The sequence below is a fragment of the Onychostruthus taczanowskii genome, unplaced genomic scaffold (assembly GCF_017590055.1).
Source record: "Onychostruthus taczanowskii isolate IOZ18803 unplaced genomic scaffold, ASM1759005v1 scaffold15, whole genome shotgun sequence".
NCBI lineage: Eukaryota > Metazoa > Chordata > Aves > Passeriformes > Passeridae > Onychostruthus > Onychostruthus taczanowskii.
The window spans coordinates 476,174-504,144 of record NW_024498685.1 but is presented as its reverse complement, the minus strand read 5'-3'; the positions used below and the strand labels follow the sequence as shown (position 1 = coordinate 504,144).

Genomic DNA, 27,971 nt, shown 5'->3' with positions numbered 1-27,971 from the left:
ACAAAAACAAAAAAAAAAAAAACAAACCCCACCAGACAAAACCAAACAACCAAACCAAACCAGAGCCTTCTCTCCTCGTGTTAGTTCCTGGAATTTGCTGATGTCACAAGATCCCAATGAGATTTTGTAGGAGCCGACTTCTCCTTGAAAGCGTTCTTCACTTCTCCTCATTTCCTATTTCTCCGGAGTTCCGGAGTGACTGCTCCCGGCTCGAAGTCCCGCTGGGCACCGAGCCCGCGCTCCGTGGCCATGCCCCTGGGGGCCGGCGCATCCCATGCCGGGCGGGCAGCGAGGGAAGCGGCCGCGGCCGGGCGGCTCCGGCGCCGCCAGCCCCGCGCCCATGGCCGGCGGTACCGAGCGCGGCGGCTCCGCGGGGCGCGGCACCAAAGGTGACGGGCGGGGGACACCGAGGGGCCGTGCTGGTATGCGGGGGGGATCCCTCCGGAGCCGCGGGCATGGGGAGCCGGGGATGCCCCCCGAGAGCCGCCGCAGCGCTGGAAACGCCCCGTGCTGGCAGCGGAGCGAGTGCCAGGAGAGGGGACCCTCCTTGGTGGTCCCTGGGGACACCTCGTCCCCGCCACTGCCCGAACAGCCGGATACAGGGCAGCGGCAGGGCGGTGTGTGCTTCCAGAGCCCTGGAGGGGACAGGGGAACAAAAGGAGTCTGAACAGCTGTGGCTGTGGGATAAGGCTGGATATTTCTCAGGAAAAGTTGTGGGCTCCAGAACCGATGGCTTTTCTTATTTCACTTATCCATGTCATGTTTAGCCACTTAGTGTCCACCGTCATTTTCCTCATGCTCGTTTCTTTCTCTTTGGATCACTTTAAGTTCTGGGTGATGTAACTAAAATTTACAGTAACTCAGAGTTCTTGTTAGCCGATAAGACTTGTGAAAATAAGCTAAATATTTCTGCTCCCAGCATGCTTTCTACAGAGAGCTACTTTTTTCTTTTTTTTTTTTTTTAACGGCTTTGTGTGTCCTCTACTCCCCTGTCAGCTGGTTCTTATTTGTTAGTTTGGGTTTGTTTTGTTTTGTTTTTTAATTCCTTGCATTTATTTTTTCAGGTCTGTTCTCAAACATCTGGCTGTGGCGAGCTGTCACTGGTGTCCTTACTGCTGCTGTCATTTTGATTTCATGTATTCAGTTTGGTAAGCAAGAAATTTTAAAAGAAAATATCATTAGCAATAGAAATTAGCAGAGTTTGGGGTTCCATACTTGGAGGGTGTTGAGGCCCTGGCACAGGCTGCCCAGAGAAGCTGTGGTTGCCCCATCCCTGAAGTGTCCAAGGCCAGGCTGGATGGGGCTTGAAATGACCTGGGATGGTGGATTCTGTTCCTGCCCATGGCAGGGGGTGGAACAAAATGATCTTTGAGGTTACTCTCAGCCTAAGCCACTCTGTGATCTTGTGTGAATCTGTGATTTCTGTTTGAAATTGTGGGCCAGTGCAGGAACAACTCCACATGCTTCAGTGGGGCTAGGGATGGCTCAGTTTAATCTTAGTGTACTTTTGGTATCAAGTTTGTCACATCACTGTTGGTCTTAATCCAAGTTCAAGAAAACAAATAACAACAGGAAAATTGTCCTACCGATATGCAGTCCTTCACAAATGACACTATAATAAACCAAATTATTAATTCAACTCTGAGGAAGGAACACATGCAAAAACTGGAGTTGTTGGAATTTTTAAGGTGTAGGAGTGACACTTTATGATCATCTTCTCAGCTACTTCCACCAACATGTCCCTGACCATCCTTCTAAAGATATGTCAAGAAGCAGAAGGGTGTAGGATCCAGAATATATCATTAGTTTACAATAATTATTTCAGCTGGGCAGAAGTCACAATGCTGTGGCTAGACTGGGATTATTTTAGATGATGCAGTCAGAAAGTAAAACCTTTCCCAGCTGGAAGAAATAGGTAGATTGGTTTTTGTCTTTTCCCAGTAAAGCCTTCTCTGGCCAAAGAGTTTCCTGTGTGTCCTCCCCTGGACCTGTGTCCATCAGGCTGGCTGTACTTCCAGAGGAAGTGTTACTTCCTCTCAGAGAGTGAAGCTGCCTGGAACTCCAGCCAGAGCCAGTGCTCTTCCCACAACGCTTCCCTGCTGGTCATCGAGAATCATCAGGAGCTGGTAAGGGAACCAAAGGGGGATCCTGTTTTCCCCCCAGTTCTCTTCCAGGGAACTCCTCCAGCCTCCTCAGCTGAACAGTTAGGAAGGTGATGTAAGACTACAATGAGTCACAGCCTGCAGAAGACTTCGTGCTTCTTCTCCCTGAAAACAGGAAACATCAGTTTAAGCCGTTGATGGTTTAGAAAATGTCTGAGTACTTGCCTGAATTAAATTTGGTGCTGCTCACAGCTATAAATTGTCATATTGAGGGCATCTATCAGGGTAAAAACTGTTGCATCTCATTTATCTTTAATTCAACAATTGTTTTCTCATATTGAGATATAATGACACACAAGTTGGTAAATGTGTTAATTGTAACCTTTGGAGTTAGGAGATAGTTACCCAAAGTGCAGCTTGGAGCATTTTTTTCTATATTATACCACAATATTAGGAAAGGCCTAGGAGAATATATTCTTCTGTGTCTGTTCCAGACCTTGATAGCAGACCTTGATGTTTTAGAATAGTCTCTCCCTAGGTCAGTCAACCCTATCCCAGTCACCAGTCTCTGTATATTTAGGTTTTAATATTGTTTCTTCAGCAGGAAATGTTAGATTGTTGTTTTGCTTTTGCCCTGGATCAAAGACTTTGTTTTTTGATAGCTGGACTGAACATGCAGAACTTCTTTTCTCATGTGGGTTTATTCCTACAGAGGTTTATGATGAAGATAACAAAGCAAGACCCATGGATTGGACTCTATAAAAGAAATGAAGAGTTCTTTTGGGTAAATGGAAAAGCATTAGACAATGAACTGTAAGTTGATGTGGAGGGGTTTTGCTGGTGATATTTGATTATAGGGGAGTAAGAAAAATATACAGATCTAGTGACTTGTAGGAAATCTCTGTTATTATGTTAAAGGGATGGAGAGGGTATGAATGCAATGAAGATTTCACGTGGCATTGTTAAAACTGTTGCAGATGAAAACTAGGAGATAAGTTTGTAATGCTGAGAAGCAACATGAGGCAGGCTCATGGTAACAGACATCAGACAAAGTGAAACCAAGACACGCAAAAGCAATGGGAGGAAGGGAATTGAAGGAGAAAGGGAAGATTAACAGTAACACAAATTCCTCATTATAGAAGATATTTTGAACAATACAAACCTGCGTGTTAGCTGTGTGAAGTTAATAGCAAAGAGATTTGGGAGACTGCTAATACATGTTTTCATTTTTATAGAATGTTCCTCGGAAAGAGGCTGCTGGAGGGAAAGGCAGATGTGAATTTATGTTGCATGAGCTGCTCTGTGGCCAGGGCCCTGTGTTCTGTGCCACCGTTGCCAGGTGTGGGGCACTTGGTTCCTCTCCCTGGCAGCTGTCCCATCTCCTTAGAGGCTGCTGTTGCTCATCCTGGAGCAGCTGCTGGCAGGAGTTGGCAGAATTACCATTCATAGGCATAAGCAATGAGATTTCACAAGTCTGAAATTACTTTAAAAAGTGGAAAATTTCAATACTTTTAAATCTGTGACATTACTGGTGATATGTGACTATATTCACTTCATCCCCAAGTCCTGAAGGCTTGATCTGACAAAGGAATTTAGTGAGAGATGTGAGGAACACATGGGCACCTCAAATTGAAAACTGCAGTCCTTCCCACTCTTTTATCCCATCTGCAGTACAAACATCCACTGATGCTTTCATTTTCAGTGAGGTTCTTCCCGTTCTTAGACTTCTGCCTCACTGCTTGCCTCAAACTGCCCCTCCTGAAGGGGGAGGGCAAACACCTTGATATCTAAGCTCAGGAGTTAATACACTGGTGGGGATTTGTCCCTTGGCTTTTCCAGAGACCATTCCAGTTTGCTTGGCCTATCCATAGAACTTTATAGCACTTTGTGCTGAAGGAGTCTCTTACCTCTTACATAGGGACACCTATGGTGTGGAAACTGAGTTTTGCTTCTTGTTTTCTTCCACCCCCTTAACCATGGTGCCTGTTGAGTTCTGAGGAAGGGAGAAATTAGAGATGCATTTCCTTCACAGCTTCTGCTGGAACCTTTTAGCTGGATAGGAAGATGTGAAGGTACAAGGCGGTGGTGCCCATCTTGATGGCACAGCATCCCTGAGAAAGACAAACCTGAGTTTCATTCTCTCCTCTAAGGGTGTATTTCACATTAAGTGTCTACTAAACAAGATGCAGGAGTACTACAAGTATTGGATTTTGTATTCTGGGCACAAGATACCATTAAGAAAGGACAATCTCCATGGTATTCTTTTCAAGGCACAAAACATCATCCTCCTGTGGTGCCTTGCCTGAGATAAATCAGGCTTTATTCAAAGAGAATTCAAAGAGAACCTGAGATAGCAGCCCATAGCTGCTTTTGCTCTATTGCAATATTTGATTGTGGGTGGCCAAGTAATCCTGTCTTCTCTTCTCCGTGGCAGGTTTGAAGTAAAAGGCTCTGGCAGCTGTGCCTATCTGGAGTCCAAAGGAGTCTCAGCCTCAGGATGTTACTTAACCAGGAAATGGGTCTGCAGCTTGAATATCAACTCAGCACAATAAAGGTGGACAAAGCCCCCACCCCTGACACTCAGAGCTCTGATATGATGATGCCTACACAGGCTATGTCTACACTTTGGGACCTGGGAATGTGTCCCAGCTCCTACCCAGAGGTGAATGACTTTTCTGGTAGCCAGAATTCTCCACCCATGGAGGAAGGCTTTAAAGATACAATTTTAAAGGCTCTCTTCAGCATCTTGATAAGTCATTTCCTTGCCCCATTTTTCCAGCTACTGCCTAGCTGTAGTTTCTTTTTGCTGTGCCATCAGTATTTCCTCCATTTACTCTTCTCTTGTAGGAGCAGCTGCTCTTTCTTTCCCTTTTGGGTGTGCAGTTGTTCTGCTTTTCCTTTTGCCAGGCTCTGTGTGCATGGGTGGTGAAGTGGGTCTGTCTGGAGGGCTGCCAGTGACTCGTGGATACAGGGCAATGCAGAAGTGAACACTGTTGTTTTGGACAGGATCACGCAAATTCCTCTCTTTCCATTTGATGGGATGTACCTTGCATTGTATTCCACATTTTGTTAATGTTATGTTATATTAATTTTGTTAAATCCTGGTGATGACGTTATCAGGCTGATTTATGTAGCTGCACTGCACCTGAAGTTATCCTCACAACAATTTCTTTAGCCAAAAAAGGTCACAATAGATGAGAATATTTATTTACCTGAGCATCTGCACTGATGGAGGGGAGAAGAGTTGGAACTGGAACAGTGATAGTGAAGCTGCAGGCATTAATGTGTAAATGTAGAAATAATCCTCAGTGCAAGGAGGTAAAATGAGGAGAAGGGAATGAGAGAATTAACAGGGATATTTCTCTGTGTTTCCCTTATACCCTGTGCCTGTCATGGTGTGAGCCTTCTGAGCAAGGGGACATTTCCAGATGGACAGTCAGTGTTTCCTTGTGTAGGTGACATTTTCAGCAGCAGCCTCCAGTGCTCTTGGATTGCTGGGAGCCTGAACAGACTTAGGGCACAATCCCTTTGATTGACTGAGTCCCACACATGTCTAGCAGGTTGTCCAAAAATTAAAAGTGTCATTTGACCCAGAGGAAGCAAATTTGCGTGGAAGGAATATAACTATGAAGTTTCTAGAGAAGGAAGAATGGGAAGTTCACCTTCGTTATTTTCTGTCATAGAAGGACTTGACTGTTGCAGGACCATACACATAGATAGTGTCAGCAACTTGTGCCTTTCAGATGTTTATTTAAATATAATCATTAATTTTACATTTTTCTTAATTGCTTGTATTCTTTATAGGCACAGTAACAGGACTCTACAGTATAAAAAGCCTAATTATCTATTTATTTATGTTGGGGGGAAGGTGTTATTCTGCAATGTTTTTACATTAACCTGATTCTGAAGGATATGGTATCTGCAATAGTCCTGAAAAGATACTTAATAAATATCTTTACAGAGCCCCTGAATTACAGTGGTTTGGGATATTGAAAGTATTTTTCATCTCAGGTACCATTTTGGTGAAAAAAAAATCTGAAGCGAAGTAAAATGTTTTGAACATGAAAAAATCTTTAATAATAATGTTGGGGCTGACATGAAACAGAATATTTGATCCAAAAAAGAATGCTTTCCCCTTTTTAACACCTCATAATGAGTCAGACTTTTAACAAAAAGATTAAAAAGTGAAAGCTCTTCTGGAATCTGACTCCTCAGGGATGCTATGAACTCCTTTGGTGATATTAAGAACAGAAGAGTGAAGCTGCCAACTTTGCCTACTTGCTTTACTCAGAGCGGAGTTTGATGAAGTACTTCAATGGTAATTTCTTTTTATTTTTTCTGTTAAATAAGTGACTGCTTAAATTGTAGGTAAGAACTTCAGTAAGGTCCTGCAAAAACTTGTTTAATTACATGAATAATAGCAAGAAGGCCCAAGTTGTAGATGTTTCATGAACATTGTGAAAACCTAAACACCACAACTAATTTGAGAGAAGCCAGCATGCAGGAGTTTGGTTTTCTTGTTAAATTCAGCATGAATCAAAAAAGATCTGCCAGAAAACCATCAGTTGTCAACTCCACTGCATGGAGAAGGGTGTGCTGTGAGTACCCTGAAGTGAAAATTTTTTAGCAGTCAGAAATTCTCTCTCTCTAAAGCATGTATTATACAGGTATAGATGATTATCTTTTACTCATTTCAGACTCTTTCCTTTTCTTTGCCTCGTTGTCTAGAATGAGCAAACCAATCCTCTTCCCCCCACGTGCTGTGCTGAGTTTGGGGGATTTTTGTCGTTTCCTCTTATATAACAGCAGTTTCTCTTGGGTCTTGAGCTGCTGATGCTGCATTCTGCGTGGCAAATCTGTGCTGGGATTTTTTGTTGTTGTTGTTTGAAGGGAAGTCCCTGAGGGCACAGTTCACTTTTTAATCTGCAGCCCTAAAGTGCTGGACATTAACCCTCCCCAGGCATGCACAGATATCAAAAAACATCTCTGAGAAACTGCAACTGCCTTTATTTGTGTGCATCACAGCAAAGATGAGGTAAAGGCTCACCATCTCAAAAGCCATGTTCGACTTTGTTTCTCTTTCTCATCGCTGTAAGGGCTTAAATTCCAGTCAGTGCCATTTTTGTTAGAGTAGTTCCTTCAGTTCATGACATTTCTTTATTTTTGTCAAACATGTGAACCTAGTAAAGGCACTAGGTCAGACTGCTCTTAGCATTTTGTGTTCTAGACCCAGAAATAGCATTTATTTATGACTTCAATGCCTAAGTAATGCATTTACTGAGTGCACTCCCAGGCATTAATTTCACCAGTCTTTGGCTTTGGTACCTCATCATACCATAACTGTGGTTGGAATTTACAATGTAAAGGGACAAAATATAGGTGGAGAGGAAGGTTATCAACTTTATTTCCCTGCACTGCAATGTTGTTTTACAGCCCAAGCCCCTTTCCTAGTTAATCCCTTCAGATTCCAAGGCTCAACACCAAAGAGGATGGGAGCAATCAGCATATTAACCACAAGTGTTACAAGTCACTCCATGTCTGCTCTGCTGTCTACACCCAGTAGCTGTGCAGCAGCTTTGAATAAATCCAACAAATGCATTTTTTTTTCCAGCCCTCAAGTGACTTCTGTGAGTCACAATTAGACCCCAAGGAAAAAAATCACAAAACCCCAAGCCCACAAACTTCAGCAAACACTAAAATCCTGAAACCCAAATAAGAAGTCCTCAGCTCAGCAGCTGCCTGCAGGCAGGGGTGACAGCACACCTTCATCTCCCACAGGGGCCTTAATTCCTCTACATCACACTGTTTATGTGCACAGTGCTCCTCCTCACAAGTATCTCTTCTCCTCTGACCCTTCCTGAGGCAGCTGCTGCCAAAATCTGTCTGTGTGAAGGCTCAACACCCCAAAATCCCTGTGTGCCAGCTTGCAGGCCTGTTGCAGGACCTGTCTTCTGACTTTAGGGAGAACAGCCCAGCAAAGTGCAAGTTTCCCTGCCAGTCTGATGAAAATTATTTACATCACAAGTTGGTTTGTCTGTAAAATGGGTCTTCTGACAAGAAGCTCTGCCTGCTGTCTGGAAATTTCGCTCAGAGCAACAGCAAAGTTGCATTCTTCTTACAGATCCACTCCTTTAAGGTCTGGCAGTTATCTGCCTGGATCACGTTTTTTCTTCTGTAAACAGCACAGTTCTTGTCAGCCTCGATGCTTTTTAAAGCTGTCCTGCTGAGAGACCAAAAGGAATGCAATGAGTTGCTGAGTCTAAACTTAGCACTGCTTAAAAATCCTGATGGTTCTCTGGGTTAGGGAGGGTGGATGATGCCCACTTGACCACCCCCTTGAAGCACAGCAGCTGTACAGAGGTGGGTTGGGCACCCCCAGCAGGGACTGCTGGCTTCTGAGGAATGGATGCTTGGCATTATTAATGTTACAAGGATAAGGATCCTCCCCATGCAGCCACAATGCTGAAAAAAGCTGCACAGATCCCAGCCAATGCTATGTGGTGACAGGCATCACCTTCAACAGAGGCAGGCAACACATGGTTTGTAAAGTGAGAGAGTTTCTTGGCAGGGATTTCAGGAGAAGTGTGTAATAATATCTCTGCATTAATAAATATATGAGCTGTGGCTGTGGTTAGTCCTGGAGCCAGAAATCAGTTTCTAAAAGTGCCAAGCAGGAACCTGTTGGCCTGGGACTGGCATGAAATAGACTCTGAATAGGTACCTGAGGCTGCAGGCTTACATCTGTGCTTTGGGTAATTAGCTCAGATTCAGAATTGTATTTCCAAACAGGGATACCACACTTTGCTTTTCCCAAAGATATCCTCCCCGCAAAAATCGTCACCTCTTTTCTTTTACTCTGTGATCTTCCACTGAACTCCATGCTTTCTCCATGCCTTTGATGTCCAAGCCAATCCAGATATATTTGGTATCTTTGTCTTTGTTGTCTATAAATTCCTGTGGAATTATTAGAAGGATGTTATCTGACAGAACAGCTTTCCTGCTGTGCCCAGGTCATGCTCCTGCCTCATGCACAGCTTTTATTTCCTCTTGAAGAGCAAGGGCAGGGATGCAGCCATGGCACAGCAGCCCCTTACATCAGCCCACACACATGACCAGACTCCTCTCTTCTCAGAGCCAAGCAGTGGAAAGTCCCCAGCATTTCCTCTTCCCAGTCAAAACTACTCTGGCTTCCACACTTGGCACCTCTTGTGCTTCTCCTCTTCAGCTCTGTTCTGCTAACATTCCCAAACCCAGCTCCTGTGCAGGGAGACTCAGATCCTTTCCCTCAGGAGGTTCTTACTTGTCTATGTGTACTCTTAATATCCAGGCCATTTTCTCTTGGAGAAATGTTTGCCTGAGACCTGTCACTGCTGCGAGACTCACCATCTCAACATCATCCTCAATGACAAGCAGCTGGGACTTCCTGGCCAAGCAGTTTTTCCGGCTGTCCTCCCAGCTCCTGGCCTCCTCAGAGAAGAAGTAACATCTGCCCCTGTGCAGCTGCCAGCCGGGGGGACACAGCTCACATGTTGCCCCTGTGGGTGGACAGGGGGAATATTTAGCTCCTGCAATGCATGGAATTCCTCCCCCTGTTTATGAACCATTGTCTGGAAAGTGTTCTCCAGGACAAGAGGAGGATATATGGCATTTCTGGCAGCAGCTCCTGGCAGATAGAAATTTAATCAAAATACTGGAAACTTTATATTAACAGAGGAGCAACACTATCATGATTAAAATGTTAGTTTAGATTTTGTTATCACTGCTCTGCAGGAGCACCATGCTTTCTGAGTTCCCATAAACTGCAGGGTGTCAGAGAAATGGGAAGAGAGTCAACTGTGCACATCACACATCCTCTATGCTGGAAAGGAGTAACGTGCCTCACCCTGTCCATCTTCACACAGCTCCTCCATGAGCTGTTTCAGGAGCGCTGCTGAGACAGTCCTCTCTGAAGAAATGTCATTGCTGGTGCTGTTCAGACCATAGTGAGGCAAACTTTTTGATTTTCCTGCTCTGCCCTTCAAAACTTGAACAGCCCAAAGTAAAAAAAAAATAGTAAGAGAGAGAGGTCATTGTTAACAACAAGAATAAGGAAATGCAGTCTTTGTACCCAGAGCTGGACTGTGAATGTGAGGATGTCTCTGTGTACATTGCCTGGTATAGACACAGTTATGAGCAAACTAAGTAAAGCTCAGTGGGCAAAGCCCTCCTGAGATGTTCATGGAATAGCCTGGCTTGGAAAGACTTTAGAGATCATTTAATTCCAAAACCCTCCTGCCATGGTCAGGGACACCTCCCACTATCCCAGGTTACTCAGAGCCCTGTCCAGCCTGGCCTTGGACACTGCCAGGGATGGGGCAGCCACAGCTTCTCTGAGGATCCTGTGGCAGGGCCTCACCACCCTCACAGGGAAGAATTTCTTCCTGATATCCAATCTAAACCTCCTCTCTGTCAGTGTGAAGCCATTCCTTCCTGTCCTGTCACTCCAACCCCCTGTCAAGAGTCTCTCATTTCCTGTATTTGTGTACAAGTTGACACCTTTTAGTGCAACACTAAGGGAATTTTTCTCTCAGCTCTTTCAGAGGTTTAACCATGTCTGCAGTGAAGGGGTGAAGCAGGAGGCAGGATCTACTCACACTGCTTGGCTTGTATGGCCACAACTCCCAGCAGGATGAGCACGAGGACTGCCAGGACCAGCGCCACGTAGAACCAGGCTGAGAACCTGTGCTGGCAGCCTGCAGGGAGGCAGGAGGAAGAGCAGCTTAAGGTCCTGGCACTCTTAAACTTAACACTGGGGAAACAGAGAAATCATCTGCCTAAAATCACTCTACTGTCAGGAGGATACAGTGGCATTTTACTTATTAAAAATGTGCATCCATTTTGCACACATGGAAGTGAAATCAAAATGTTTGGTCTCATAGATTAAGTGATTGTCAACCATTAAAAATTTGCCTTTTCTCCTTTGACTTATTTTTCTCAAGTATTGCCTCCTCCCACCTACCCACACACACCCTGCAGGACCTTGCAGAGTAATTCCAGGAGAGTATCAAGAATGGGCTGTGGTGTCAGTCAGGGATGGTTGTGGTGTCAGGGATGGGCTGTGGTGTCTGTAAGGGATGGGCTGTGGTGTCAGGGGTGGTTGTGGTGTCTGTAAGGGATGGGCTGAGGTGTCAGGGATGGGCTGAGGTGTCAGGGATGGCTGTGGTGTCTGTAAGGGATGGACTGAGATGTCAGGGATGGGCTGTGGTATCAGGGATGGTTGCGGTGTCAGGGATGGGCTGTGGGGCGTTCCTCCTCTCTGCTCCCAAGTTACTTTTCCCATTCTGCAGTGCAAAGATAACTTCCCTAAATGCACAGGAAAAAAAGCCCCATACTGACACTCCCTGGCATGGCACAGGGAAGTGCATCAAACCAAGCATCTCTCCAGCTGCTTGGCATTCATCCTGTGACAGAGGGAAACACTCAGGAAGCTGCAGAACCCGAGGAAATTTGGCATTAAGGTACCAGTGCCACGAGACACAGATGTGCACTGTCATAACGTCTGTTTCCCTGACCTTGCCTGCATGAGATAAGAAACTGTTCCATCCTCTGGCTGCCTGACCTATCTGGTATAATGTTCCCACCAGGGCACTAATGGCACATAGAGACCTGGGCATTACCCTGCTTTCAAAGCCAAATGCATCTTCCTCCACAAGAATTCTAAAAAAACCATGGAATTTTATTTTGCTTTACTACATTTCCCATGTAGGGCACAAAGGCATTTTTAGAAATTATTTTGAAAACATCTCTCAGTATTATTTTTAAAAGGAAAATGTAAAATCTGAGAAGCCAGGAGAAAAACCAGCAGATGAAACGACAGATCAGCCCTTCATTGAGAGGGTGTACATAAAGGCTCTTGATAACAGGTTTCACTGGTGGGCAATAGGAAAAACTCCATCTATAATTAGTAACCAAACAAAATTGCACAGTACCAGGAGTGGAAGTCTCTGCTCTGCTGTTCCCTTGGCGTTGGGACTTCACATGCAGCTCAGCATATGTGATCGTGTTTCCTGTAAAGAGAGGGCAACACTGACATTTGTGGCTGTGCCAGTCACCAAGTGGAAGAACAATAAAGGCGGAGCCTGCATGAAAAGGGGTGTGTTTCCAGGGCTGCTTGTTCAGCATTTTCCTTTTCCTAGGCAATGGCAGGCAAGATGATTTACCACTTCCTCCTGCTGTCAGGCAGGAAAAGCCTCCTCCAAAAGCTTTGAACTGTTGGGTGCTGTGTGGCTGGAGCAGGAGCCAGATAAATAGGCTGAAGGATGGGAAGGACCTGGATCCCATCCATGGCAAGCATCCCATCTGTTGCTAAGCCATCTCAGAAGGTACCACAGGGGCTGGAGCGGTGCTAGACCCGCCACTGTTTTAAAGGGCAGAGAGGTGCCAAATGAAAACTAGCACTCAGAGAAATGCTGCTGCAGCAAGGTAATTCCTGGGGACTTTCCTGACTTGTGAGTGTTTATCCCAGGATATTTCAGGTGCTGCCTATAGCGGCAGAGGAACGGACCTGACGGTTGAATACATCCTTTTCCAAAAGCACGTTGCCAAAACAAAACCAAAAATGGCATTAAAATCTCACAGTGTGGGTTCAAGGCACATGGATCTTTCTGAAGATGTTTTCAATATCATTTACTTGGGTATTTTGAAGAGCTACTGATTAGTGTTATGGAAGGTGTTTGGACCTTTGGGACAATGCTTTTGGTTCCATAAATGGAGAGATTTTATCCATCTGTATCAAGAATAAGCTTCTGTGCTACCACCCTGGTTTGTAACCACTGGGGCTTTTAAAAAGAAGTGTTGCATTAAATTTCACTAATCAGGGAAAAGCTCAGCAGAAGAAGAGTCTCATTAGGTTAAAATGAGGCAGCATTTCATATGAGAATTGCTGAAGTATGGAGAGGTTTTACAGTTTAAAAAATCCACTGAGCACCTGATTGTCAAATAAAGGCATTCATATAGGGGAGACAGTCTATGCTTTAGAGAATATGACCTAATACGCTTGGTTGTTTGCTTTATTTCAATTTATTAGTTCAGTGAACTACAGAAAATTTGTAAATGAAATGTAATTGTTCTCAAATCAAATGCCCTAAAAGTTTTTCTTCTTATAATGTAAATAATTTTACAAAACCACTTGGGACTTTTAAACTTTAACATGCACTAGCCCTGTAAATAGAGGTACTTCTAAAATAAGTACATTAGACATTCTGCTATTATTAGTAAATAATGTGTCTCTCAAATGCACGTTTATTCCTTCAAAGAATATCTTTAAGCCTGTTAGAAAAAAAGTCATCCATGCAAGCTGAATAATTAACCAAAATCATTCCTTCCATTACAGTGTGTATGGGCTGGTAAGATTATTTGAATGCTGGAATGATTATTTGAATGTGAAGTCCTCGGAAGTCAGCAGGGGGTTTTAAAACACCACATAACTTTAATTGTGCTGAATGCTTCCACACCCTCACCTAATTCAATAACAAGGTGGAGATCTCTGTCAGCCACTGAAACTGAAATTTTCACTGCTCTTCCCTGTGCCTGTTGTCAGGGGCAGAAAAACATTTCTGTTTATTGGAAGCTTCTGTTTGGTGAATCTGCAGACAGGGAGTGCTCCTGGGGAGGTCCATTAGGAAATGTTGTGTCCAGATGTGGGCCAGCACATCCAGGGGGAAGCTCCAGAGGCTCCAGCTGGACCTGGTCAACACCTGGAGCAGCCCAGGAGGTTAGGGAGGAGAACAAGAAGTTAAGGGCATGACCAATGGCAGGCTACAACTGCTTGTGGGTTAGTTTGGTGGTAGACTTGAACTCTCCTAGGTTTGTCATTCTCCCAAGGAAAGTTCTGTGTAGCCACTCAGAATTCATAAACAGGCAACTCTCAAATTATCTGTGAGGGAACCGGGACAGAAAAACAGCGAGAGTCTTTTGCTGGAAAATGGATTCCCAGGTATGTTTGTCCTTGCTGGGATTTGGGAACATTCTCTACTTTTCAACACCTGGTTTGAAGCGCATGCACAGTGACATCACCTGCACCTAGCAAAGCCTGTGTATAGATAGAGCCATTGCAAAATCCTCCTCAACACACTCTGGCAGAACATCCAAGAATCCCCTCATCCCTGTTGTCCAGAGCACCTGAGTGACAGCTGAAGTCCAACAGTAAGTCCAAGCCCAATCAAACACAATGTATTTGAGTATAATCAGACATAAGAGTGGGGAAGGTGAGACTGGGAGCTATAAACAGTGAAGAAAAGATTAGTTAAGAGCTTTTGTCTCTGTATATTTGAGATAGAATAACTAAGACTTGTAGAAATGCTGGGTGGATCTCTGGTGCCTGTTTTTTAAAGGGGATGGAAGCACTGGAGTATGAACAGAAGAACATTCACAAAAATTATTAGCATTTTTGAGAAGTTAAGTATTTAAAGGGAAAAGGCCATTGAGAAATCACTTAATTACCATGGCCAGTAACTTTATGTGAGAAAATATCAAGAGTTAAAATTAGTTCAACAAAAGTTTACTAAGAGCCATCCACATGTTAATGATAAATTTCATTGGAACTGGCCTGTCCAAAACTGAGCTTTTCCTTTAGGCAGCATGATCAAGAAATATTTTTGGATGTCTTCTAATCAAGATTTGATGTCTGTCTCCCTTCACAAATAAGGTTTATCACTTTGGATACTGGGTAAAATTCCAGGCAAACCCTCTTTCTGTTGCACAGGTTACAGCAGTGCAAACAACATCCATAAGTGCATGAACACAGAGTCTAAGGTAGTATTTCGTGCCATATATATATAATAATGTGAACTAATTTTTATCTTTTGGATACTAGTCTTGTAAAAATATATAAAAGGTATTATTTTCTGTCATTTAAGTGCATGTGTTCAGAGGAGCGCCATCATCACTATTAATCTCCATTGTAGGTAGAACATCTAAAAATGCTCATTACACAATGTTATTTCCTTAAGGGATTAAATACAATAATTACTAATGAAAGCATGAAAATATCCTTATTCTGATGCCACAAGCATTTCCTATTTGCTCATAATAAGCTATCATTCGTGTTAGATGTGATCCAGAATTTTTTCCAAATGCTTTCATGAATGAATTACATTTTTTTCCCAAGTAGTAGAAATGTCACTTCTTCAGAAAATTTAGTTCAAATCATCTCCTTACCATGAATCCTGGCTTAATCCTTTGGGGTTTTTTTACAAAAATATGAAGTGATCACGAATTGATAATTTGGTTCTGGAAAATCACCACTGGAAAATTAAAGAGAAAGAGCAGGAAGGTTTCAGGGGACATTCAGTACTTCCTTCAGTGACAGTGGCTGCACTTTAGACTGCTACTAGTTTCCTGATTTACTGGTTAATTTGCTGCTCCTTTCCATGAATATAAACATTGATCTGATTTGTGGGCTAGGTAGTAATTCGGTGGAGCATTGTCTTGATCATGTTAGTCATTTAAAAAGAAATATTATGCTCATTACTCAACCAAGGAACACTTTTTCTTTCTCATTCTGTTACTTAAAGCCTGGGACCAGACCTGAGCTGCTGCTCCTTGGTGGTTCTGCTTTGGGAGCAGCTTGGCTGATTTGTACTGTGAGGATCTCATCCACTATTCCACCTCCTTGCACTTTCCATGCAGAAACTTATGGCATTCTTCTAGTTTTACCCAATTTAAAATGTGAGAGAGAAAGAGAGAGAGAGCTCAAGACAGCAGAAGGTGTGTGCCCAAGAGGTTTTACCTGGGTTTGATGTCTCTGAAGGAGCGTGTGGCCTTTCCCTCGGCAGCATTGCCACGGCCGCGTAGGTGACATCCCCTGCCATCCGTGAGCCCGTCCCTCAGAGCTATGGAAAGAGCAGCTTTAACTCAGTCATTTGCATCCTGTCTCAATTTGACTGCCTTCAAAACACTCACGTGCTGTGCTATGGCTCTGAGAAAGGCTGAGAAATACAAAAAAAGGAAGTGACTGAGTTACTTCCTTCAGTGCAGCTTCAAAGCCTGTTTTCAGCCCCCATTCTGTCTCTTCTTGCCCTTCAGAATACAGGAGCAAATGAAGATTAAAGCCCATCATTAATAATAATATATGAGAAAAAATCTTGTTGGTCAAAGCAGAGGGAATTCTCTAAGGAATTCCCAAAAATGGACTTACACAGGTATGAAAGGTTTGCTGGTTCTCAGGAGAATAGAGAGTACAATTTCTGTGCTGTGGCTGTTTTGTGCTCCTGTGCATGATCTGACATAGCGTATCCACCTGAAAGAAAGATAAACAAGAAGTACATGCAACAGTGTAAAATGTCTTGGGGTTAATGTACTGCAACCACACAGCTTCAAAAATGTAACTCAAATTCTAACCTGCTCCACCCACGAAGTACTTCAATGGTTTAACAGCCAAATTTAGGTGATATTGATCATGCATTAACATGAATTCAAAATAAAAATTTAAAAAACCATGATCAATGCTTTTTACAAGAATGTTTCCATACTTTACTGTAACAGTAGTTACAAGGAGCTGCTGTTCCTACATTGCTTGGACTCTTTCCTGCTTGAGCCAACAACTCCACAGATGGAAAACCTGAGTTTTCCTGCCTTTATTACCTTAAACTCCTTTTTCATTACCCCCATGTTTGCTGCAGGATATTTTAATTACATTGTTTTTGTCCTCCATTTCAGGTCAGGGGGAAGCCTCACAGATTTTAATTGAAACGTGAACACCTTCTAAAACCTAAAAATACATTTAAAACACTCAGACACTGAGTCCTGTGCATGACATTTCCTGCTCTGGGTTTTGTACCTTATTCCCACTTAGAAAATTCCCTCCAAGTTCAACACAGAAAAGGTCTCCAAACTTACATGGGTCTGTTGAAAATAAGGTTTATACAGGATGTTTGCAGGTTTTTGTTTACATTCAAAGGGACCTGAAAAAACCAAAGTTTGGGGCTGTAAGCTTCTATTACTGATTTTTCCCTTACGGTGTTAAATGCTGGTAACAGTGTTAACTGCACAAACAAAAAGGTGTTGGGGGGAGAAAAAAAAGAAGAACCTTTGATAGTCATGGAACAGATTAGTCAGAAGTGCTGCCTGAGTATGATTTATAAGTGATGTATCTAAATCATGATGGGTTCATTATCTGATAATAAACGATAAATCGATACTGTGAGCTGCGCCTGATAAGGTTTGTTTCACATACACCTACATAGCAGCCATACCAACAGGCCTCACATGGAACAGAACTTTGTCCTCTGAATCAGTTTTCCCCTGAACTTCTCAGCATCTTTTACAGCAGGACAGTTAGGCTCTGAAATGGAAAAAAAAAAAAAAAAACCAAAAAGATAACCAAACCCAGGCCTGAACGAAACACAATTTCCTTATTTGGGGTTTTTCTGAAAGCTTAGTCCATAAAGGAGAGTTAGAAGGTAAGTTGTTTGAATTCTCAGTCTCTTTCCATCACTGCACACACACTTCAGCAGTCTCTTCTTACATGATTTCCTCCTAAACCTGTCACAACCATCCAGAGGTAACCATGTACAGTCTTGAGGCCGTTCCCTCTTGTCCTGTCCATTGTTCCCTGGGAGCAGAGTCTGACATCCCCTGGCTGCCCCCTCCTGTCAGTGACCTGTGCAGACCCAGAAGGTCCCTCCTGAGCCCCTTTTCCTCCAGGCTGAGCCCCCCCAGCTCCCTCAGCTGCCTCTTCACAAGCTGTAATCTGGGTTGAGTTTAATTTATTGCATGATCCACCTTCACTGTGTGTCTTTTGGGTTCTCCAGGTAGAGCCTTGCCTCAGCCTCTTCTTTCCTCCCAGGAAATGAATCTGAATTAATATGCAGACCTTACAGAACCCTGTGAGGCCCCTAAAATACCAGGGGCTGTGTATGAAACATCCATGTGTCTGGGGAGGGGGGAGTGGTGTTTTAGCCTTGAATTTTCAGACTTTTTGGCAGAACATGGAAATATCTGAGGGTCTAGACTCTCTTGTAGCACCTGCAGGGAAAGATAGTGGGATTTTTGTGGGGGATTTCTCTGCACATCATGTGGAGCTTGACAGCCTGGAGCTTCAGAGGCTCTGTGGGGAGAGGCAAAGGGATGCAAGCTCATGTCATTCCCCATTCTGACGTGTTCCTGGGTGCACACAGACTCCCCCATGCCAACTGCCAACCCTGAGTGATGTCACTGAGTAATGTTCTGGTGGCAGCACAGTTACCAGCTCCATCTATGCACAGAACAAACATGGTGACAACTGCAGATGCCACCTCTTCTTGTGGGTGTGACAGCATCACCTTCACTGCACGTGGAGGCAAAGGCAGACTGAAAACAGTGACATGGGCTGCAAAGCAGAAGCCAGCAAAGCAGAATCCAGCCCCTCCTGCCACAGAACAGGCAGTTCAGCCCAGGACTCCAGCTGCCTCATAATGCACCTTTGAAAGAATTTGAACTGCCAGTCTGACAATAAAATGCAGTTCCCAAAGGCTGAGCTGCAACACAGAGGCTTCCAGGCTAAACGGAGGGAGTCCCATGAGTAAATGTCCAGTTTAGGTTTCAATTCTAAGCCTCTGCTGTGTGACAGCAGAGCCTGTTTGTATGGCAAGGTGCAAAAGCAGCACCCAGAAGGTATGATCAGAGCTAGGGCTGAAACCAGTTGCCATAAAGGAATGTCTGTACATGGTTATCCCACACTGCAGCAGGAAAAAAGATGTAATTTAAACTTTTAAACTCACAGGCTGAAATTTATTTATCTATTTTGTTAGTCCTTCCCTGCTGTGCTCTGTTCTGCCATATAGACATGGCCTGCCTTGCTTCAGGTCTAGCAGAGCTCCTGTCTCTTACCCTCATGGCTGAGAAATCTGGGTTTTCGGTATCACTTTAACCTGTGTGTTTCAGAGCACTTAGCAAAGGGCATCAATTCCAGGATGTAGTTGGAAGAGCAAAAATAGAAGGACTTGCCTGAGCCCATCAGCAGGCCAGGGGCAGGGGCCAGAAGGCTGCCCAGCACTTCTGTCCCTCAGCACAGCACCCTTTTCTGAAGGTGTGCTGGGTTGGGCTGGGACAGAGCTTGTTTCATTCATAGGAGCCACCATGGATTTGTGCTGGGAGCAGTGTGGGTAACAGCTTTCAGTAACACAGGGCTGTTTTAGCTATTGCTGAGCACTGATTGCACAGCATCGTCTCTGCTTCTCACCCCCCTCCCTCCCTCCATCAGCTAGGAGGCTGCACAGGAGTTGGGAGGGGACACAGCTAGGATAGCTGCCCCCAGCTGACCAAAGGGATTTCCCACATGGCATCAGGATCATTATTTAAAGCTGGGGGAAGAGGGCACAGGGGATTTTTTGAGTGCTGGTGTTCCCCAAGTCACAGTTATGTGTGCTAGAGCCCTGCTCTCCTTGAGGTGGCTGAGCACCTGCTGCCCATGGAAAGCTGTGAGTTAAATCCTTCTTTTGGCTTTTCCTTGTGTGGGAAGTTTTTGCTTTATCTATTAGAGTGTTATCTCAGCCCAAAAGCTTTCTGACTTTTACTCTTCTGGTTCTCCTCCCTATCCCCCAGGTGTGAGGGATAGAGTGTTTCTGTGGGGCTGAGCTGCTGATGGGGTTAACCATGGCAGCAGGCCAGGCTGATTGCTGATACCTCATGCATTTGTGGGTTGTTGCTTCAAAAACTGCAAAGCCTGAATCCAGATTCATCAGTTCCTTTCTTTCTATGTGTTCCAGAGCTCTTTCTGGAAATACATATCCATGTAGAGTTAGAAATTCCTTAGCCATTAATGCATTTATTTCATGTCAAAATGCTTTTGGGTAAAAAAATTCTGTCTGCTTGTGAAATTGGAGGCAAAGCTGCTGTAAAAGCAAGACTGTCTATAAATTCTGTAGATTGAATGGACAAATGGTGCTTGTAAGCACACACAGCTTACAATTCTTCCAGAAGTTATTGGAATTAATACCCAGTGGGAGGAATGAAGAACAAAGAGCACTCCCTTCCACAAAATTTCCAGTGCTCTCTAGCCTTATTTCTTTACAAGTATGTGACACCTTTAAATTTTTCCCCAGGAGGCAGAAATACAACTATGAATGAATTTTTCTTGATAATTTCAAGATTCAAAAACTCTTATCACACTGGCCTCAGAACAGATTAGTATAACAATGAAGATGATACAGCTTTAAATTATGATGTTTGCATTGGAGGCGGGGGTCAAACTTAAGGGAAGTTTGATGTATAAGAATCCATCTTGAACAACAAAGAGTGAGCAGTAAGATTATGTATTGCTTGGATGGACACATTAGAATTAGTCCAGCCTGTAATATTTGCTACCAGGGAACTGCAGCAGTGGAACTGGAGAAGGAGGCTAAGTGTGAAGCAGGGTGTTAACAGGAGTGCCCAGCATTGTGTGGATCTTGGATGTGGAAAAACAAGGAAGTAGAAAGAAGAGCAGTACAGAAGAACAGGAAATCCTTTTCACTACTAAGTTTATCACCACTGAGAGGTTTCAGTAAAGAATCCTGGGATGGGTCAGGCTGAAAGGGACCACAGTGGGTCAGCTGCTCCCACCTCCCTGCTCCAGCAGGGTCATTCTAGGGCACAGGATTGTGTCCAGACTGGAATATCTCCTGTGAGGGAGGCTCCACAATCTCTCTGGTCTCTGTTTCAGGGCTAAGGCACTGCCCAGGGAAGAAGTTCTGCCTCCTGTGTAAGTGGAACCTCCTGGGATCAGTCCCTGCCCGTTCCTCTGGTGCCATTGCTGGGCCCTTGGAGCAGAGCCTGGGCCCTGCTCAGAGCCCTCCCTGCACACAGGGACACCCAGGGCTGAGGGCCCCTCTCAGCTGGGGCTCCTCTGGAGGCTGGACAGCCCCAGCTCCCTCAACCTTTCCATGCCAGAGATGCTCCAGGCCCTAAATCATCTCTGCATCCTCCACTGGCCACAATCCAGGAGCTCTCAGTGCAGTTGTAATAATGGACAAACTGGAACAATTCACATCACTAACACTGCACACAATTTATCCTGCTATGCTGAGTAATTGATGCTGGCTCTTGATTTCTCTTCTGTTAAAAATTGTTCTTATATAAACGTTCAGTTAGTATTGCTCATGAACTGCACATCAGAGCTAATTAACTGTTTGGAAACTGGATGTCTAAGTTCTCTGAGGTCTGGGATTTTATGATTTGAGAGGATCTTCCCTGGGACATTTCAAAGAATACAGTTTAGCAAGAGAAGCTTGAAAGCCTTCCACCACAAATCTTTGTACTTTGTTCCTTGCTGCACCTGATGCTTTTGACAAAATCCCCAAAAGTTGTTGAAAAGAGCTTAGGAGACAGTAAGTTACTGTCTTACAGTGTTAATTTCAGTTATTCCTCAATATTCCTTAGATGTTGTTCCTGTAAACGAACCAAAGTGAAACAAACCAACCAAACAAAAAGCAAAACCAAACACACACACACACAGACAGACACAGAGAAAATCCCCCAAAACCTATAAAAACCACCAAAACCGAGATGACCTCTAAGTGTGATTCTACATGTGTGCTGAAGGAGAAGGGAGCAGCAGGTGCCCATTGTGCTTTGAACTGAAGCCAGGCAGTAGCAGGACTAGGAAAGAAACTGCGCAGTGTAAATTACACAGACACGTGAACTCTTTCTCTGTCTTTTTTCTCTTCCTCTGTCCTCTGACAAACTCCAGACCCTTCTAGCAGGTAGTTCTAAGACTGCACTTTCAACTTCACAGTCCTCAAAACCCCTCTTCCAATGCACACACACTCCTTCCTGCAGGGAGAACAGATTTGAGTCCCTCAGGCCCCTTTTACTGGGTTGATGGATTTAATTTCATTTACCTTACATTAAAATCAGCTGTCTTAACTTCTGGGTTTTTTTTCAAATGCTGGAAATTGCTTCTTACTTTACCAAAAGAAGATGGTGTGCATAGGTCTCATTAAATAGCTGGAAAGGACATTTAAATATATGTATTGGTCCTTAGTTCTGCTTTGTTCTGTCCACTTGAAGAACTTTAGGTACATTTGAACAGCTTAATGCCAATATTTAAATGGAGACTTGCGAGGCCTGGAGCTACAGAAGCAGCTCAGTTGAAACCTTACAGTTTGCAGCATTTCTGTTTCACTTCAAAAGGACAAGCCTGAGCTTTTTATAACAGCAAAGATTTGTTAACGTTGAAATTCACGGGCAAGGCCTTTTCCACAAAAGTGAAGTGGGCATTCTAACAAGCCCTTGGTGATGTTTTAAGTGCTTTGTCTGGAATATTTCTTTCTGGAAATTGAGGGTTCAGTGGCAAGTTTGGGGTTTTTTCCCTTCTGAAATAGTTATAATGATTTCTGTCTGCTGTCAGATTCAGCAAGGTTTAACCAGGTTTTTTTGGGGTCAGGATTACATCCTGGCTTTACCTTTAATGTGTCAACATAGTGTCTAATTGTGATAAATCATGGGAGTGCAGTCCAGGGAGGATCAGCCCGGGAGTGGGGGAACAGTGTGGGGTGAAGGAGAAGCAGAGAGGAGCTGTTGTGGACTGACCCCATTGCCCCATCCCCCTGTGCCTCTGGGGTGCTGGGTGAGGAGGGGAGTGAAGCCAGGAATCAAGCAGTGAAATTGAGGGGAGGAGGAGCAGGAACAAGGTGTTGCTTGAATTTTTTGTCTGCATTTCTCACTATCCAAATCTATTTTAATTTGTAAAAGTAATTCACTTTCCCTAAGTCAAGTCTGTTTTGTGCATGATGGTAATTGATAAGTGATTTATCTGCTTTTATCACGACCCATGACCTTTTTCCTCTTAATTTCTCCCCTGTCCTGTTGAAGAGCAAGAATGAGAGAGAGGTTGGACAGGTGTCTGGCTGCCAGCTAAGGTCAGTCTGTCACAACCATCTTACCAGCCTATACTACTTTACAATTTCCTTTTTTTCTTATATATATTTGCTAAGCTATGTAAAGTTCTAGTAAAACAAAGGCAGTGGATCCTGTGGTTATTTCAAGAAGCTCTTAAAAATATTAGCAAGAGATTACCCATTATTGGCAGAAATCAACTCCCAAGTGAATTATCCTCCTGAACAGTAACAAACCAGTTTTAAAAGTCAGGCACCTGCTAAATGAGCTGTTCAAATATTTTAGTCTTTTGTTTCACTTGCATTAAATCCCCTTTACATTCTCAAATTAGTTTTTGAAAGTTTGGAGTAGAAGTGAAAATATTTTCATGTAATGATACACAAAGATAGCAGAAAGTCCACCCAGGAAAGGAAAACCAGTCTCTTAGTCTGACAAGAGTAACACCCCTCTAATATCCACCCAAGTTAAACTCAAGGCTATTCACAGGTGGGCAGCAGAAATTGATACCAACATTGCAAAGATGAAGATCAGAGACAGTGCCAAGCCTCAAAAATCCAGAGCACTGTCTCAACAGAAGGATGAATGTCCCAAAGGGGAGCAATCCAGGACAGCACAGGCATGTTTACATTTAAACATAATGTTCTTCTGGAATTTTCTGAGTAGGTATGTACCTGCAGATGATGTGCAGTGTTTTTAGAGATTACAAACCTTGTTCCTCTGCTACACATTCAGAGAACTGTCTTTGTTTTTCATCTTGCTTCTTGTTACTCAAACACACTTCACGCTTCCGATTTTATTTCATCAGAAAGAAAACTTCAAAGCCACTCACACATACATATAAAATGCTTTATCACTTCCTTTTCTTTTGTGAAGTCCAGCACATGCTTTAACTGAATAAACAAAGAGCAATTCTGAGAAACGCAAATCCTTTCTTGGCAACATGGTGTTGTGAATGCAAGGCAAAAACATTGGGATTTTTCCTTTATTTCAGAAGGATATTCATACTCCTTTTACTGAGATGATAGAGCCAGGAGTAATGGCAGAGATAAGCAACCAGGCAAGGACAGCAAGAAGCCAGCCTACAAAAAGACAAATGCTGAAAGGAAGCAAAATGAGAGAACTCTAATTTCTATCAGGCTGGCAATGTGTGGGGGTTCCACAGGGCTCCATCCTTGGCCCTGCTCTCTTCCACATCTTTGTAAATTACCTGGACACAGGACTGGAAGGGGTACTAAATAAGTTTGCAGATGATCCTAAATTGGCAACAGTGAGCACAATGTGTAAATGCATTGTTCCTTTTGATATCCTATTTTGTTCTTCTAGCTAGGAAGCATCCAATCCCTAAATGCTGTAATACTGTTGTGTTTGTGATGTTGTCCATAAAATATAAAAATGCTATGAAAATCCTGAACCACAAGAACTCAGAGTTTCTGGTCACACAACTGGTGGAGACTTTTTGTAGTGTTTGGGCTCTATGTCTGAGAAATCTCTTTACATGCCTGAAAGCAACCATAGTTTTAGCAGGTCTCAGTGGTTCATTATCACTCAGATATGTTGATAAAATCAACCTATTTAAGCCTGACATGTACTAACATTTACTTTCAGGAATATCCTTACAGTGCAACATGTAATAAAACCCCACTTCTCAAAATTCCAATTCAAAACATGTTTCATGTAAATGAAGACCAAAATTCCTGTAAGTGGCTTTGGCACCATCCAAAGAAGCAGGAAACTGCCTAGGGGTTTTATGATACAGATCAAAGGACACTAAAGGTGCTTTAATAGAATGTAGATGCTCTCATACAGTCAGAACAAAAATAAGAGGAACTAAATTTTGCAAGGTTTTCACTTTACTAGTGCCCATGGAAGCTCTTATCAGGCTACGGATGTTCACAAATTCAAAACCATTCTTGTCTGGTAGCACTGTGGTCACAAAGCTGGCACCCTCTTTTTCCATTCTGTATTCTGCCTTTGGATTTCTTCTTCAACTTCCATTTTAATTTTGCCTTCTGCAGAGCAGCCTGGAGCAATGTGTTGTGTTGTAGAATCATGGAATACTTTGTCTTGGAAAGGCCCTTCAAGATCATCCAGTTCCAACCCCCTGCCATGGGCAGGGACACCTGCCACTATCCCAGGTTTCTCAGAGCCCCATCCAACCTGGCCTCGGGATCCAGGGGCAGCCACAGCTTCTCTGGGCACCAGGGCCTCCCCACCCTCATAAGGAACAATTTCTTCCCAATATCCAATCTAAATCAATTCCCTTTCAGTTTAAAGCCATTCTCCCTTGTCCTGTCACTAACTTTCCCTCTCCAGCTTTCTTACAGAACTTCTTCAGGCACTGGAAGGTATCCAGCTCTGAGGTCTCCACACCTTCTGTTCTCCAGGCTGAGCAGCCCCAGTTGTCTCAGCCTGTACTTGTAGGAGAGATGCTTCAGTCTTCAGAGCATCTCTGTGACCTCCTCCAGACCCATCTCAACAACTCCTTGTCCTGTACAGACCCCCAGAGCTGCACACAGGCTCATTTCCTAACCACCTCCTTCTAAAGCTTTCTTACTGGGAAATAGGTTCCCATTCTGCAGCCACCTCTTATTTGTGGATGATTTTTAGAAAAAAAAATGCAAATAGAGTGTAAGGAAGCTCTTGGGCAACCTGATTTGAGCCACCAGAAAATAGTACTGTAGTTTCAGCAACCTTTAAGCCTCTAAGTAGTATGAAAATGGTTGCTGCAGGAAGTGGAGGTAACTTCTACACATGGGCAGCTTCTCTTCTCTCCTTGCCAGGGCTGAGGTGAGCCCTGCCTTTCTCATCCATAGCCTTCCAGCTGTATCAAGGCTGGATGGATCCATTGGTAACAAGTCAGAGGTGAAGTCTTGAGAGCGGAGCTGAAAGTGTCTCTAGTCTTGACAAATACCCACCTCTTCTCTGTACTCAGACTTTCCATTTGCAGCACCTTCTGTGCCAGTCAACACAAGTTCTTTAACTTGCCATTTATGTCCAGTTGGTGCTCTGTTTTTTGCAGGAGGAACCCTTACAAATGGGATAGGAAGTTGGAATGTGAGGCCTCAGGCACAGTTCTCACATGTATTTGATCCTGCACTAAATGTTACAGGACCCCCCCCCCACCCCCGCCACCCTGGAGGATTGTCAGAGCAGGCATCCTCCAGGAATCCTCAGGGGTGTTGGGGTTAACAAGGGAAGGAAGGAAGGAAGGAAGGGAGGAAGGAAGTAAGGAAGGAAGTGCAACTAGCCCTGACACAGGGGAAAAAAGCTGCTGCTGCTTTTGTCACAGCCCTGCCCCAGCAGCCACATCAGTGTGTCCTGCCATGGGGCTGCCTGGCTGCTGTCATGATATCCATGAGACAGTTTCTATTTCACCACCTCCCCTTCCTTCCCCTTTGTGAATGAAAGAACAGCCCTGCCCCAGCAGCCACATCAGTGTGTCCTGCCATGGGGCTGCCTGGCTGCTGTCATGATATCCATGAGACAGTTTCTATTTCACCACCTCGCCTTCCTTCCTCTCTGTGAATGAAAGGGGCTGGGAGTCCTAGAGACCTGCCTGGTCAGGAGCGCTGTGAGAGTCACCCTTTTGGGTCTGAGAACATCAAACCTCAGAGGCTGTGGGCAGCATTGATGGACACTACAGTCACTGCAGTTTCTGCACCCTAAAACCTCTGGCCACAGTAGATTCCTATAACCAAGTTTTTAGAGAGTTTTGTGCCAGCAGGAACAGGATTATGTCCACTGACCTCTGAATAGAAATAATTGGCAACTAAAGACTTAATTTGAAAGGCTGTGGGCTTTGAGATTGATATCTTTGAGGAGTGTGTTCTATTTTTTAGGTTTACCTTGCATAGCTGAAATGGGGTGTTTGCTAGAAAGGGATCTATTTGATGAGTTCTTATGCAACTTATAAGAAAAATGACAACTGCTGGACTTCAAGGAATCATGCACGATCAGGCACTTAGACCTTCCCATCTCCCTTCAGAAACATTTCAATCAGTTATTGAAATGTTTGATATTCAATATGGGCTTGTATGAATGTGTTGCTGCTGCTGTATCAGTTCCTCTTGCATAATTCCCTCTCTTGTAGCTTTCTGTGCACACTATTCTGTGTCCTCAGCACCTGATCCTGAACAGCAATTTCAAGCAGAAGGACAGTGTGTGCAAATATCACTGATGGCCAAACAGCTGCTTGTGCTGCCTGAAAGCTGCTGAGCTCAAGTGAAACCTTTATTGTAACAATAACAATGATCACTGAAAAATGCCAGCATGGGGAATGTCTTTGGTAGCAGAAAACAGCTCAGTTTGGCCTAGACAAACACAAACCAAATCTGTAGTTGTACTTAAGTGCAGTTTATTCAAGACAGTTTTTGACAGTCTTTTTTTTCTCAGAATCCTAGAGGGAACATCCAAGGTGCAACAGCTAAAAGCCCCAAATTGCCTTACAACATCTCTCTCAAAGAGCCTCTTCCCAGGAACTCAAGGAGGGAGCTTTCCACACTGTAAGTCTGAGACTTACTGCATTCCTCTTAGAGTTCTCTTTGCATCAAAATGAATTATTTACATAAGTCATAAATCACCTGCACGGCTCCTGAAATGCAGAGCATGAGCTCTGATTTCAGCTGCACCAGAAGAAAGCAGGGATAACCTTAGGGCAGTTGACTGTGAAAATTCCTGGGTGTGAAGCTGGCATCAGTGGGACCTTCAGGACTTGGTCAGCAGGTCCACCTCCAGTGTTTCTTGTCACTAGTGGAACACCCACCACCCTCATCTGAGTGCGTTCCTGTGAGTTATAGGAGCCAGTAAGGCTTTAATCAATTGAAAGATAAAAACTCTGGAAAAAATATGGGACTTCATTCATTGTAGAATTACATTAAATTAGAATTTATATATCTTTTCATTCCTTACTATGCAAATAATACTAGCTCAAAATAATGCAATTATGCAATCAAGAATAAACTTATAAATGAAAGTTTAGGTCAGCTGTGCAAAGAATGGACCAGAATTCAGTAGTTTAGCTTTTAAGCCCATATT

The 27,971-nt window shown here is 43.8% G+C and overlaps 2 protein-coding genes across 4 annotated transcripts; one reads left to right on the top strand and one right to left on the bottom strand.

The window, feature by feature from the left end:
• The first annotated feature begins 263 nt into the window (after positions 1-263).
• On the top strand, positions 264-27,434 carry LOC121332819 (C-type lectin domain family 2 member B-like). 3 transcript variants are annotated; one of them, XM_041398638.1, is made up of 6 exons: positions 264-389; positions 1,065-1,148; positions 1,942-2,126; positions 2,815-2,915; positions 4,537-4,656; positions 27,330-27,434. In XM_041398638.1, exons 1-5 carry the CDS (start codon positions 275-277, stop codon positions 4,652-4,654), a joined length of 603 nt encoding a protein of 200 aa, XP_041254572.1. In that variant the 5' UTR covers positions 264-274; the 3' UTR covers positions 4,655-4,656; positions 27,330-27,434. The 3 variants fall into 3 exon arrangements, with proteins under 3 accessions (XP_041254572.1, XP_041254571.1, XP_041254570.1); XM_041398637.1 differs by lacking the exon at positions 27,330-27,434 and adding an exon at positions 10,673-10,941; XM_041398636.1 differs by lacking the exon at positions 27,330-27,434 and having other exon boundaries at positions 4,537-4,672.
• LOC121332818 (killer cell lectin-like receptor subfamily F member 1) lies at positions 7,924-15,952 on the bottom strand. Its single transcript, XM_041398635.1, has 7 exons — positions 15,871-15,952; positions 12,071-12,148; positions 10,736-10,834; positions 9,985-10,125; positions 9,486-9,637; positions 8,944-9,056; positions 7,924-8,322 (listed from the first exon to the last, which is right to left on the bottom strand). Exons 1-7 carry the CDS (start codon positions 15,950-15,952, stop codon positions 8,190-8,192), a joined length of 798 nt encoding a protein of 265 aa, XP_041254569.1. The 3' UTR covers positions 7,924-8,189.
• Positions 27,435-27,971: the final 537 nt, after the last annotated feature.